This window comes from Microcaecilia unicolor, chromosome 1 (assembly GCF_901765095.1).
Source record: "Microcaecilia unicolor chromosome 1, aMicUni1.1, whole genome shotgun sequence".
Lineage (NCBI taxonomy): Eukaryota > Metazoa > Chordata > Amphibia > Gymnophiona > Siphonopidae > Microcaecilia > Microcaecilia unicolor.
The window spans coordinates 321500676-321514129 of record NC_044031.1 but is presented as its reverse complement, the minus strand read 5'-3'; the positions used below and the strand labels follow the sequence as shown (position 1 = coordinate 321514129).

At 43.6% G+C, this 13454-nt stretch overlaps 1 protein-coding gene across 1 annotated transcript in view; it reads left to right on the top strand.

The window, feature by feature from the left end:
• Positions 1-13454, top strand: part of SSR1 (signal sequence receptor subunit 1) — a 116294-nt gene that overhangs the window by 69260 nt on the left and 33580 nt on the right. Inside the window, exon 6 of the mRNA XM_030208837.1 lies at positions 8977-9055. Coding sequence (XP_030064697.1) covers positions 8977-9055 — 79 coding nt within the window. The remainder of the gene's footprint in view (positions 1-8976; positions 9056-13454) is intronic.

Below are 13454 nucleotides of genomic sequence, written 5' to 3'. Positions count from 1 at the left end.
TTGTGGACCAAGGAGGGGCTGGGGGGATGTCTGAGTGGTTACATAACCCCTATGTGAAGCATTTGTTAAGGGTGTGGAGGACAGGAGAAGATGGGGTCAGCTGGGCGAGGTGTCCACGTTGTCATCTATGCGGTGGGAGCTGAAATTTGGGGCGGGAAGGGAAAGTGCTAGACTTGGACAGTGGGAGAGGAAGGGGCTGATTAATTTTTGGGATGTGCTGCAGGGTGGTAAAATGCTGAGTTTTGACTTATGTTCCAGATATGATCTGGCAGAGGGGGATAGGTTTGCTTATATGCAGGTTCAACACTTTGTAGGGGCAATGGGATGGGGGGAGAATTAATCCTCAAGAGAGGGAGTGCTTAGAAAATTTGTGGTTAATTTTGAGAAGGGTTCCCAGGCCTATATCTGTTCTTTATAGATTCTTCCTGGGAAGTGATCCCAGTCCGTTTGGGTTTCAGGGGGCATGGGAAGTAGATTTGGGGCATAAGTTTAACAAGCAGGAATGGGAGCTTATTTGTCAAGAGGTTTACAGGGCGTCGGTATGTGTTCTGGTACAGGAGAATGCTTATAAAGTTCTCACTAGATGGTACTATACGCCCGAAAGGTTGAAGAGAATGTACCCGGGAATGTCGGATAGCTGTTGGTGGTGTGTGACGCAAACAGGGTCCTTTCTCCATATATGGTGGACCTGCCCCGAGTGGTGGATTTTTGGCAGGGGGTGGTGAAAAGGTTGGTCAAATTGACAAATACATCCTTGGTGTGTGGGCCTCAGGAATGTCTCTTGGGCTTACATAATGAGAGGGAATCTTGGGAAGTTAGTAAGTGGCTTCGATGGGACTTTGCGGCAGCCAAATGTCTTATAGCTTATGTTTAAACTGTTTTATTAACGATTCTCACAATACAAAGTAGTGTAGAATATGCATATAGCATTGCTTGATATACAAAACAGCATTCTTACAACATATTCAACTTCGCCAAACACTTTTCGTCCCCATTTTCTCCCCTCTCCCCTCTTAACGATTCCTTGGCCCATGCTAACATTAGGTTTTAAATGGCTCTTGTTCCCAATAACATACACTTGAATACTTCATTAGGTAAAATAGTGCTTATCACAAAATATCAGAAAACTAAACATCAAAGCTCTAGAGTACTGCCAAGCTTTAGCCATATACATCTCACTCAACCCTTCCAACCCCCCACCCAATACCTCCCCCCCTTGCAAGCAGAATTCCACTTTAGACTAAATTACTACTCCAGGCTACCCATACTCTCCATTATTCCACTATTTATCAGGCATTGACAAGCAGACTACATCCCCTTGGGCTGAGCATTTGCAGGTATGGTGTCCAAATCTGCAGAAAGCGCACTCTACGTTTAGGCGATTGTTTTGAATCCCTAGCCTCCCAAGAGGCCAGGAGATGCACCTGATTGCGCCAATGCCAGTAAGCTGGCCCTTCCGATGAGACCCAGTATTGCATAATGCATTTCCGCGCTACCAAGCTCAGCTTCCTGCATAACATTATAGCGGGGGCGCCTAATGGGGCAAACGCTCTTGGTTGATCCAACAGAAACTGCCGCTCCGTTCCTTGAACTCTGTTCCCCAATCGAATCAAAAACCCTCTTACCCTCTGCCAAAACATGCGCACCTTGGGGCATTGCCATAATGCATGATATAACGAGCTGGGACCCCCTCCGCATTTAGAACACCCCGAGTTGTCCGGCCCCAACATATGAGCCAGTTGTGTTCTAGACATATACCCCCGTAAGACCACTCTATAACCACACTCCCTCAGCCTCTCATCTGTTACCAACGCCCGTATGCCCTTCAAGGTAGCTGACACATCCCATGTTGCCAGGGAGGTCCCCAGATCTTGTTCCCATTTTTGCTTAAGATCAACATATTGCCTCTGGGACCTACGCCTAGCTAGTGCCCCATACAATGCTGATACAGATTGTTTCTCTATCTGCAACTCCTCAAAGAAAACCCTTAGCAGCTCCCCCATCCGCCCTCTCAGGGGTACTTGGCTCAGGGATTTCACATAGTGTCGGACCTGTGCATAGGCAAATCTATTGCCCCAAGCTGATCCCACTTTATCTTGAAGAGCATCAAATGTCATCATTTCCCCATTGTCCAATAATAGGTGTTCCAATCTTGTGATGCCCAGCCCTTGCCATCTGCCAAATGTCGGGTTATCTATCCCTGCTTCAAAAACAGGATTGCCTACGATTGGGATTTGATCTGTAACGTGTGGTTGGCCCCCCATTTGCCGCATCCACCACTGCCACGCCTCCCGAAGGGGCTGTAGTATTATACTTTTTTTAAATTTAGAAGGGAGCTGACTACGAGGTAAATGGAGCAATGCTAATATATCATAGGGAGCAAAAAAAGCTTCCTCCAAGCCCATAGGTGTGTAATACTGCGTGGCATTCACCACATCTCCTAAATGGCGCAGCAAACACGCCTGATTATATAGGAACACATCCGGGATACCCATTCCCCCCTGTCTCCAGCTCCCTATTAACAGGTTTTGGCTAACTTTAGGCTTTTTGCCTGCCCAACAAAATCTACTAAAAAGGCGCATCATCCGCTTCAAATCAGACCGCGATAGGCGTATGGGTAAAGTTTGAAGAACGTACAACCAGCGCGGAAACAACACCATTTGTACTACATGTATCCGTCCCATTAATGACAGTGGCAGACTCATCCAAGAGTCCAATTTAGTTTTAGTATATTCCAGTAAGATTTTAACATTCAACTGATATAAATCTAATGTATTCATTGTGAGTCGGATTCCTAAATATTTAAAAGACTCTCTGGCCCATCTCAACGGAAATTCAGGAACCCAGTCCCTCTGGTTCACCTCTGGCGAAGCCAGCGCTTCTGACTTGTCTAGATTAATACGGAAACCTGAGTAGTCGCCATATTCACGAAAGGTTTCCAATAACGTGTCTAAGGATTCCCTTGGGTTTGTGAGATGTACCAAAATGTCATCCGCAAATGCTGCAATCTTAAACATGTGGGTCCCTAAGCCAACTCCCCGGATCAAAGGGTTTGCCATAATATCTCTGATAAGGGGATCTAAAACCAAAACAAAGAGAAGAGGGGACAATGGGCACCCCTGCCTTGTGCCCCTCCTAATACAGAAACTTTCCGATTCTATCCCGTTTACTCTGAGTGGCACATGGGTTGGCATATAAAGCATGAATTGCCTCAACAAATCTCCCTGAAAATCCATAATGTTCCAGCGTATCAAAAAGAAACTTCCAGTGAACCTTATCAAAAGCCTTTTCCGCATCAAAGCTGATCAACAATGATGCTACCTTCGCCTGCGAGCTGTGTTCTAGTGATGTCAATATCGCTCTCAAGTTTTTACTCACTGCTCTACCTCCCACAAATCCCACCTGACTTTCATGAATCAACCTTGGGAGCAGCCTCGCCAGTCTATTAGCCAAGATTTTTGCCAACAACTTGGTATCATAATTTAACAGGGAGATAGGCCGGTACGATGCCGGCTCTAGAGGGTCCCTCCCCGGTTTCAACAAGATTATTATTTGAGCCCTATTCAAGTCTGGGGGTAACCTCTGTCTCTCTATCAGTTGGTTCAAAAATCTAGTAATTGCAGGTATAACTCCTTCCATTAATTTATAGAATTCTCCCCTTAAACCATCAGGTCCCGGGGCTTTCAGTCGCGGGCTGCGGGCAATAACTAGACTGACTTCATCCTCAGTAATTAATTGATTGAGACTGTCCAACTCTTGTATTGTAAGCTTTGGTAAAGCCAGATTTTCTAAATACATCTGATTTAACAGACCGTCTTCCTCTGGGGAAGCGTACAGCTCTTGATAAAAGGCCCGAAAAGTTTCACATATTGCTTTGTCTGATGTGTGGAGCCCTCCCCCACTTTGCCTCAGTGCCAAAATGTTCTTAGTCCCTCCCCGGGGGTTAATTATTTTTGACATCAACTTGCCTGTTTTATTACCATGTTTATAAAGCATATATCTATAGTAGAGCTGTGACTTGTGTGCCCTTTCTTGCAAAAGTACATTTAAGGCGGTTTGAAGCTCTAACACTTGTTGTTTATCACCTATCGCGTGTCCCCATATCTCTTCCGTGTCTTACAAAGTTGGTTACTTAAACGTAAGATCTTTCTATCTCGTGTCTTCCTCACAAAGTGCGTGTGACTTATAACTTCGCCTCTAAGAACCGCCTTAGCCGCTTCCCAAAACAAAACTGGGTCTTCTATGTGTTCTTGATTATGAGTGCTATATTCCGCCCAGCGAGCTTGTAATCTGCCTTTAAGCACTGGATCTGAGCTGAACTCCAGGGGAAATTGCCATTTATATTCCTGTGGGGTTGTACCGCTTGGTATCCATTCTATCTTAACCCAGGCATGGTCCGACACCATGTACGGTCCTATCTCCGCTGTTGTCACTTCCCCAAACATCTGACCTGATGTCAGAATATAGTCAATTCTCGACTGAGTGGAGTGGGCCCGCGACAGGTGTGTATAATCTTTCTCACCTGGATGCAGCACCCGCCACACATCAACCAGGCCCAACATCTGGCTCAATTGTAAGAGGCCTCTATTATTATAACATGAAGAGGCCGTCTCCGGGGCCGATCTGTCCAGAGAGGGGTCCCAAGCTGCATTTAAATCACCCCCCAGCACTATAGCTACGTGCGGTTGCCTAAGCAAAAAATTAATCAAAGTTTGATAAAACTTCCGATCGTATCTATTTGGAGCATAAACATTACAGATTAGCAGTTTCTGTCTCCCAACTACCACTTCCAATATAACATAGCGGCCTTCAGTATCAATCAGAAGTGGATTAATTACAGAGGCTATGCCTTTTCTAATTAGTATCGCTACTCCTCCCTTTTTACCTTGTGCATTTGCTGCTATACAATCCCCAACCCACCAGTTGCTGAGCTTGGCATGTTCAATCTGGTTCAGATGCGTCTCCTGCAAGAGTGCTATGTCTGCTTTCTGCCTATTTAATTGTTGTAAAATCTTAGAACGTTTGATTGGCGAATTAACTCCGCCTACATTCCACGTTAGTATTCTTACTATTCTTGGATTTGATAGTGTGTGCCTATATCCATAGATGTCCACTGTTGTAATCGAGGGGGACATCCCAGCCTCTGCCCCCCCCCCCCACTTGCACCTCCACTATGTCAGCTTCACTGTTATGTTCTACATCCTTCCTAGTTAAGACTTGTGCCCTGCTTGCATCCCTCTTCCCTCCCCCCCCCCCCCCCCCCCCCCCCCCCCAAATCCTGTATCCCTTATTCTCAGGTCCACCAATTAGGACCTCGACTTCCTTACGTCTCTCCCTCCCCCCTCCGCATTATACAATGTTACATTAAACATAACTTTCATTGTCAGGCTGATCAGACACTTACAGGGTCTCACCCCTCTTACCAGGGGTTCAAACCGGTTCACCCACTGGCCATGTCTACCATATAGTGTCTTAATCAACAGCAAAAGATTAAAAAAAAAAAAAAACTCAACAGTCAAGTCTAACTCACAAACCATAGAACCTTAACTTTCCAACTGCAGCCATCTTGCCAAGCCTTCTGCTACTATAAGTGGTCCATCTTTGTTCTTGGCTGGGAGATTACTGTGTTGTCATATATTGACCAGTCAGGTCTCTGCTGACCTCTCCGTATAACATTACTCAGTGTTCTCAGAGTGTTCTCTTTTCTATGCTGTTCAACTTGCATCTGAAGATATTGTTCCCAGCTGTTGTAAAAATTCTTTAGCCGCCCCTGCCGTCTCATAGGTCTTAGTAATACTGTTATGCGTGACCCGCAGTTTGGCAGGGTATTGTAGTGCAAATCTTATTTTCTTTTGGAATAGCGTTGAGCAAACCTCTGAAAACTGTCTCCTCCGTGTTGCTACCCCTGCTGAATAATCTTGGAAACATCTTACTGGGATTCCATCATACTCCAATGCTTTTCCAGCTCTCAGCAGTTTCATCACTTCTTGTTTTTGCGCATAGTTCAAAAATCTTAGAATTACCACTCTTGGTTTATTGGTGCCAGTCATTTTCATCCCGATGCGGTGAGCCCGTTCTATCTGTATTGGCCCCGAGGCTTCTGGGAACTGTAGTTCACTGGCAAACCAGCGTGCCAAAAAAACCTCCAAGCCCCGTTCGGGTAACGCTTCTGGCAGGCCCACCACTCGGATATTATTTCTCCTGGACCTATTTTCTAAGTCCTCAATCTTATCCTCCATCGCCTGCAGCTTTTTTTGAGTTATATCTTGTATTGTCTCCACCTCCGTTACTCTATCCTCAATTTCACTCACACGTGCTTGAAAGCCTGCACAATCCCGAGAAAGATCCGTGAGCTGTTCTTTTACCTTTTCCAGGTTAGTATTTATGGGGGAGAGCCGGCGATCCAACATATCTTCTAACACTGAGGACATTTCTGAAGTTATTTCGGCGATCCAGGCCGAAGACACTGTCGGGCCCGGCGGGCTTGTGGGCGGCGCCATCTTGTCTTCTGCTCCTCTACCACGGAGCTTATCTTTATGTGTATTTTTCGCTGCCATCACGCCGCCAATTAATTTAAAATGTTCGTTGCCGGCCTCTCTAGTGTTTCAGGCTGCGGCGAATTTCATTTTTAGATCGCGGTTTGTGAGCTGGTCGTGCGGAGGGGGGATTGAAGCCGGAGAGATCTTTTTTCTTCAACCCCTCGCGGTCATGACGTCACCGGAAGCCCCCATGTCTTATAGCTTAAAGGTGGAAGTCTTTGGATTCTCCTACCCTCGAGAAGTGGAAGGATAAGTTGGGACAATTAATACATATGGAATACCTTACAGCCTAGAGACTGGAGGGGCCATTGAGAGGTAAAGGGAGGTGGGCTCGGTTAAAAGCAGGGATAAATAGAATTTAAGTGCGTATGGTGGGGGGGGGGGGGGAGATTGGGGGTAGGGAGGGGTCAGTTGGGGAGGTAGGGGAACTTTTCTCGGGGGAATAGGAATAGTACAAATGTATTTGTGCTTAGGTGGATTCTTGACTTATGCTGCATGGTGACGGGTGCGGTCTAAACCTGGTTAAGCTTTATTCTAATATTGGAGCCCTTGAGGCCGACACTGTACCAGCTCAGGTTTTAGTTAGTCCCCCGGAGCGGAGTTTTGTTTTCAGCTTTTTGGGGTACTTTTTCTATGGGGTGGGGATTATTATTAGGAGGGGGTAAGGGGGGATGGCGGTGCAGGGGGGTTGAGTGCTGGGTTTGGGGGATCATAGTTGAGTAGTAAAGGGGGGGGGGTTAGTTTCAATATATACTGTTAGTACTTGGAGTAGAGTGTTTGTATAAGTGCTTGTGTTAATACAGGCTCCTGCGTGAGCTGATGTAGGCAATTTTGAGCATATGGTGCGATTGTATGGTATTAAGGACAATTTAATAAAAATTTTAAGAGAAAAAAAAATAAATATAGTTGCTCTCAAAGGGTTAGGTATTCTTTTGAGCATCTTGTGTTTTCGCTATATCTCTCTCTGGGGAGAGCATGTTTCTGAAAAGTCACAGGCTTATTTTTAGTCTTGTTTGGTTGGCTGCTTAGGCTCCCGAGTGCACAGAATGAGTCTTTCCTTTCTGCTTTGTTAATGGGATACTGGATCTTTCTATTCATGGCAAGGGTTCTTATTGGCTCTCTGATGAGTCAGAATTCTCAGTCTCCACCTGCTGGGGGGGGGGTGTACAACCCATCAGTCACTCGCTGGACCGGTCCGGAGGGACTAAAGGAAAGCAAATTAGCAGGTAAGGCCTAATTTCTCCTTACTTTCTGCAATCATGACTCAATCTTTATTTCTTCATGCACAATGCTTATTGGCCCCCAAGGAAAATGTGGAGAGCCAAACTCAAACAAGATGATCTTTGCTGGCACTGTCGGTCATCTTCAGGAAGCATGAGGCACATGTTATTCAGCTGCCCAATCATCCTTGCTTTCTGGAACAAGATATGGTCAACAGTCAAATTAATTACTAACAGTTCTGTCGTTTGCTATGGCATTGTATGTCTATGTTCTCTCCACCCTTGCTTTGCAGGTTCAATTGCATATCAAAACTGATTACAGCCTTATAGCATCAGGCATCTAACATACTCTTAAAAATTGGAAAAATGCCAGCTTTCTAAATTATACCTTTTGGTGGAATACAGTTTGCCTATATAAGCAATACAAACTCTGTGCAGCTGAGAAAAGTTCATTACATGTTGTATGCCAGCTTTGGTATCCCATTGATTCTCTTTTGTGAAAATTTGACCATTTTTAAATGTGGTAATGTTGTTCTTTTTCTCCTATGAAGTTTTGTTTCATTCCTTTAATTTTTTGTTTTTCTTTAATAGTTTTATATATCACAATGAATATACTGTTCTTTTTTTTTTTTTTTTATTCCATCCCTCTTCCATTTATTTTCTCCCTTCCCTCTGTAACCCTATATTTTTAAACGTCTCAAAATATTGAACTTAAAAAATGTATAATGTACAAATGTTTTGCTTTATAAGTTTCTGTTGTGCTCCATCTTGAATGTCTAAAGCAGTTCTTAGTCTTTTCATGTCTGTGAACCCCATGATAGTGGCCCATGTCGTGACCCCACTTGGCGGGTCTCCTCAGTTTAGGAAGCTCTGGTCTAAGGCTGTGTGTGTTTATGTATATATATATATATATATATATATATATATATATACACACACACAGAATTTAGCACCATTCTTTTTGATTAGTTACCTCCAACCTTTTGTTAATGACATATATAAAATGGGAAATATTATCTGGAGCCCATTATAGTACCTATAGAAGATCTGAAACTCATTACCATAGAATCTGGACCATAAATTATCTACTGAAGCCACCTTTTAAAGCATGAATTTACCAGAGTATGCTCTGGCTAATGCATTGCACAGTTGACTGTCTCTAGTTTATAGAGTCTAGAGGATTTTGTTCTAATCTTCTTTTTCATTCTTTTTCTAAGGATCTTTATGTATTTATTCCTTGGTGGACTTGGTTTGCTTGTTGTCGTCGGTCTCCATCAATTACTAGAAACAAGAAAGGTAAATAACTGAAATGGAATAAGATGTATTTTTTAGCTAGCTATCATGTTCATGTAACAGAGATCTATAGGTACAAACTGATGGGAACCTTGTTCTCCACAATTTAATGGATTTGTAGATATTGTAGTCATGAGCTGTCTTTGTGGTATGCAGAAGCATACTGAACAAAATTCATGTCACCTATGACAACTAGGCCACATACATAGAAGTGGACAAGTCTAAATCCGTTGTTTGGTACGTTTTGCATATACTCAGTATTAAGTTATGTAGTCTCTCGTTTTTAATTTGCTTTGATGCTGTAGCAGATGTACTACCCTCTTAAAGCCTAGTTTATTTAAATGTTGGTAATCAAAAGAAATAAAACAATACCTTTTTTATTGGACATAATACATTTCTTGATTAGCTTTCGAAAGAAATGTATTATGTCCAATAAAAAAGGTGGTATTTTATTTTCTTTTCCTTGTTTTATTTCTGTTGATAACCTTTAAAAGTGGACTAACACGGCTACCACACCTCTCTACTTTAAATGTTGGGAAACCCAAGACCAGTGTGGGTCTATCCAAGATTGTTGGTTTTTAGGAGGCAATTTATATCATTAACTGTAGAAGCTTTGGGAGCATTTAGGTTTATATAGGAGTGTGATTTGGAAAGCTAAGAGAACTTTATATATCTGATCAAATTAGTAAGGAGGGATAGAAATCCAGACATTTATTTGTTTGGATTTTAAAGATGTTTACATAGGCTTTGGTTGGTTTAATGGGGAGGTGAGGGGTCCGATGTTGCATTATTTTTCATGAAGAAAATTACTGATAGGGAATAAATGGGCTGAAGTGAACCCTTGAAGTAGGTTGTAAGGCAGCAGTGAAGGGATGAAGTCAGAAAGGTATTGGAATCCCCTATAACTGATATGGGTGGGAAGAGAGAGACTATAGGAGTTGAAGAATGAGAATGCACTCAGCAAGGCTAGGGTCAGATTGGCAATTGGGCCATTTTTTATTGGTGACAGGGGAAGTGGAGAGATGTTAAGAGTTTAAGGCAATTTTATGGTGTTTGGATCCTATTTTCCTGGCTTCCTTAAGGAGGGTAAGGATTGGGTGGCTCCTGTAGTACAGCTGGTAAATTCCTCATTGGCACAGGATGTAATGCCCAAGTTTATTTATTTATTTATTTGTGACTTATATCCCACATTTTCCCACACATGCAGGCGCAATGTGGCTTACAGAGAATTAAATAAGAGTACAAACTTAACAGTTTAGGCAAGCATAAAGAAGTGAGTAGGAGGGAAGAAACTAACAAAGTGAACTAGATAGGGTAAGGAACCAAGGGATGCTTTAATCAACATGGTAAATTGAGGGGTAAGTCTTAGCAAAGAGGAATGTCTTTAACAACTTCTTAAAAAGGGCATGGTCCACTTGAGTTTTAAGGTGACGAGGTAACGTGTTCCAGTATTTGGGACTCCAATAACGGAAAGACGAGGCGAAGATTTTCTTATACTTAACTCCCTTATAATTCGGAAAATGGAGGTGGAGATAGGACCGAGCAGCAGGGTTGGCATTTCTAGGCGGAAGATCGATCAAGGGAAGCATGTATTCCGGAGCAGCCCCATAGACGATTTTATGTGTTAGGGAGCAGATCTTAAAAGCAATGCGCTCCTGTACAGGCAGCCAATGAAGTTTAAATCGCAGGGGGTCGGCGTGTGCGAATCTCCTTTCGTTTAGGATGAGCCTCGCCGCAGTGTTCTGAGCCGTTTGGAAAGTTTTCAATAAGGAGGCCTGGCAGCCCACATAAATACCACTACAATAATCCAGGTGGGATAGGACGAGCCAATGGACAAGGGTACAAAACAGGTCTCTGGGAAGGAGGTATCTGATGCGTCGAATCCTCCACATGGCCTGGAACATTTTTTTGGAGACCAAGTGTACATGATCAACCAGCTGGAGATGTGAATCCAGATGCACTCCTAAAAGTCTCAGGCTGTTTGCAATCGGGAGGGCAGAGCCCAGGACTGGAAGCATTGTATCAGTTACGTGAGCGTGCGTGGACGAGAGGATGAGACAATGTGTTTTTTCCCTGTTCAGCCTGAAGCGGAACACCCTGGCCCATTGTTCTAAAGTGGAGAAACAGGCATCTATGAGGTTGGCAACTTCTGATACTGTGGATTGAAAAGGGATGTAGACTGTAATATCATCCGCGTAGATGAAAGGGTTGAGGTCCAGATTTGCAAGTGCTGTGGCTAGAGGCATCATCATTATGTTGAATAGGGTAGGTGAGAGGGGAGAGCCCTGAGGGACCCCACAGGAAGCATTCCACGGTTCAGAAGTGTGGGAATTCACCATGACCTGGTAAGACCTTGATGTCAAGAAACCCTTGAACCAATGCAAAACTGGCCCTCCTATACCAAAAGAATCCAGTAGATGGAGCAGGAGTTCATGATCCACCATGTCAAAAGCACTAGACATGTCAAATTGTAGCAGGAGAATCTTCCGTCCTACAGATAATTCTTGTCGAAAGTTGCATAAGAGGGTAACCAGGACAGTCTCCGTGCTGTAATGAACTCGAAAACCTGATTGCGAATGATGGAGGATATCAAAATTAGTCAAAAAGTCATTGAGCTGAACATTGACCAGACTCTCCATCAGCTTGATAACTAGAGGTATCGAAGCCACTGGGCGATAGTTAGAGATGACATCTGGCTTGATCTTTAAATTTTTTGGGATTGGGGTGAGAAGGATGTTTCCATGACCTGACGGGAAAAATCCTGCGCTTAACATATAGTTAAGGTAACAAGTCAGTTCCTCAATGTAACATTTTGGTGCGACTTTTAGGAGATGAGTCGGACATACATCTAATCTGCAACTTTTATTTGTGAATTTACGTAGAGCAGCAGTTACTTTGTCGGGTATCAGGCGATTGAATTTGATCCAAAAGCGGTCAGCAGGGCAAGCACCCGAAGGCACGTCCAAGGATGCCAGAAAGTCATCCACATCAGAGAGGCAGCTGACTGTTGAAGACCGCAGGGTAAGAATTTTCTCCTTGAAGTAAGATCCAAGTTGTGTAGCTGAGGGAGGATGAACACTGGAGCGTTCTAGCTTGCGAGTATCTAGAAAGGTGTTTAGTAGTTGATATATCTGTCGGATGTCCCGGCCAGCCACCTGCATCTTAGTTGAAAAGTAGGTGCGCTTTGCACATCGGATGGCGTGTTTATATTTGCGGTGACTATTTTTCCAGGCCTCCCGTGCCTGATCAGATTTGCCTTTTCGCCAAGTTCTTTCCATACGTCGTACCTCACGTTTCAAAGCTCTCAGGTCTGTTGAGTACCAGGGTGATAATCTACGAATGTACGAGGATTTGAGACGCAGGGGAGCAATTGTATTCAGCACTGCATTGCAAGTGTGGTCCCAGTCAGTGAGATAAGTGGGCGAAGATGGTTGCAGATCCAAGCCGTGACTATAAAGAGACCTCCAGAACAAGCTGGGATCAATGACACCTCTGGTGTAATGTTGGTGAGACTGACGAGGCCGGAGGGGACCTGAGGTTTGCCATCGCAGTGTGAACTGTAGTTTAAAGTGATCCGACCAAGCCGTTTCCAGCCAGCTAATATCATGAACAGAAAAGTTCTGATCGTCTAAAAATTTAAATGAGAGGAGGTCAAGTGAGTGACCCTTACAGTGAGTTGGACCAGAGATAGGAAGTTGTTGAAATGAGCTACTAATTGAACGATGAAAGGTGGTGATATGGATCTTTGTGATCCGTCTTCCTTTGTCCTGTGTCACAGCTTCCCTTTATGGGTAGGTTCATTGGAAAATTGGTGTATAGATGTTGATTTCTTTTGAATTTCGTTGGGGTTTTCAACTTAAGTAGTCTGGGTTCCAGAAATGTCATTTAACTGAGACATTTCTGGTTTCCTTACTGAATGATTTTATTTATTTTGTTTATTTTTATTTGTTATATTTGTATCCCACATTTTCCCACCTATTTGTAGGCTCAATGTGGCTTACATAGTGCCGGAGAGGCGTTTGCAGACTCCGGTGTGAACAAATACAATGTGATGTTGTGGTAAAGTTCATGTGGTACAGCCATATTAGGAATCGTAGAGTTGTGTTATGTCCATTATGTGCTTTAGGTTTGTTGTGTGGCCGAGTTCAGGCATTTAAGTTGGATGGGGGTAGGGTATGCCTTTTTAAACAGTTTGGTTTTTAGTGTTTTCCGGAAGTTTAGGTGGTCATACGTCGTTTTCAAGGCGCTTGGTAATTCGTTCCACAGTTGTGTGCTTATGTAGGAAAAACTGGATGCGTAGGTAGATTTATATTTAAGCCCTTTACAGCTTGGATGGTGTAGATTTAGATGTTTGTGTTGATTCAGATGTGTTTCTGGTTGGTAAGTCGATTAGGTCTGTCAT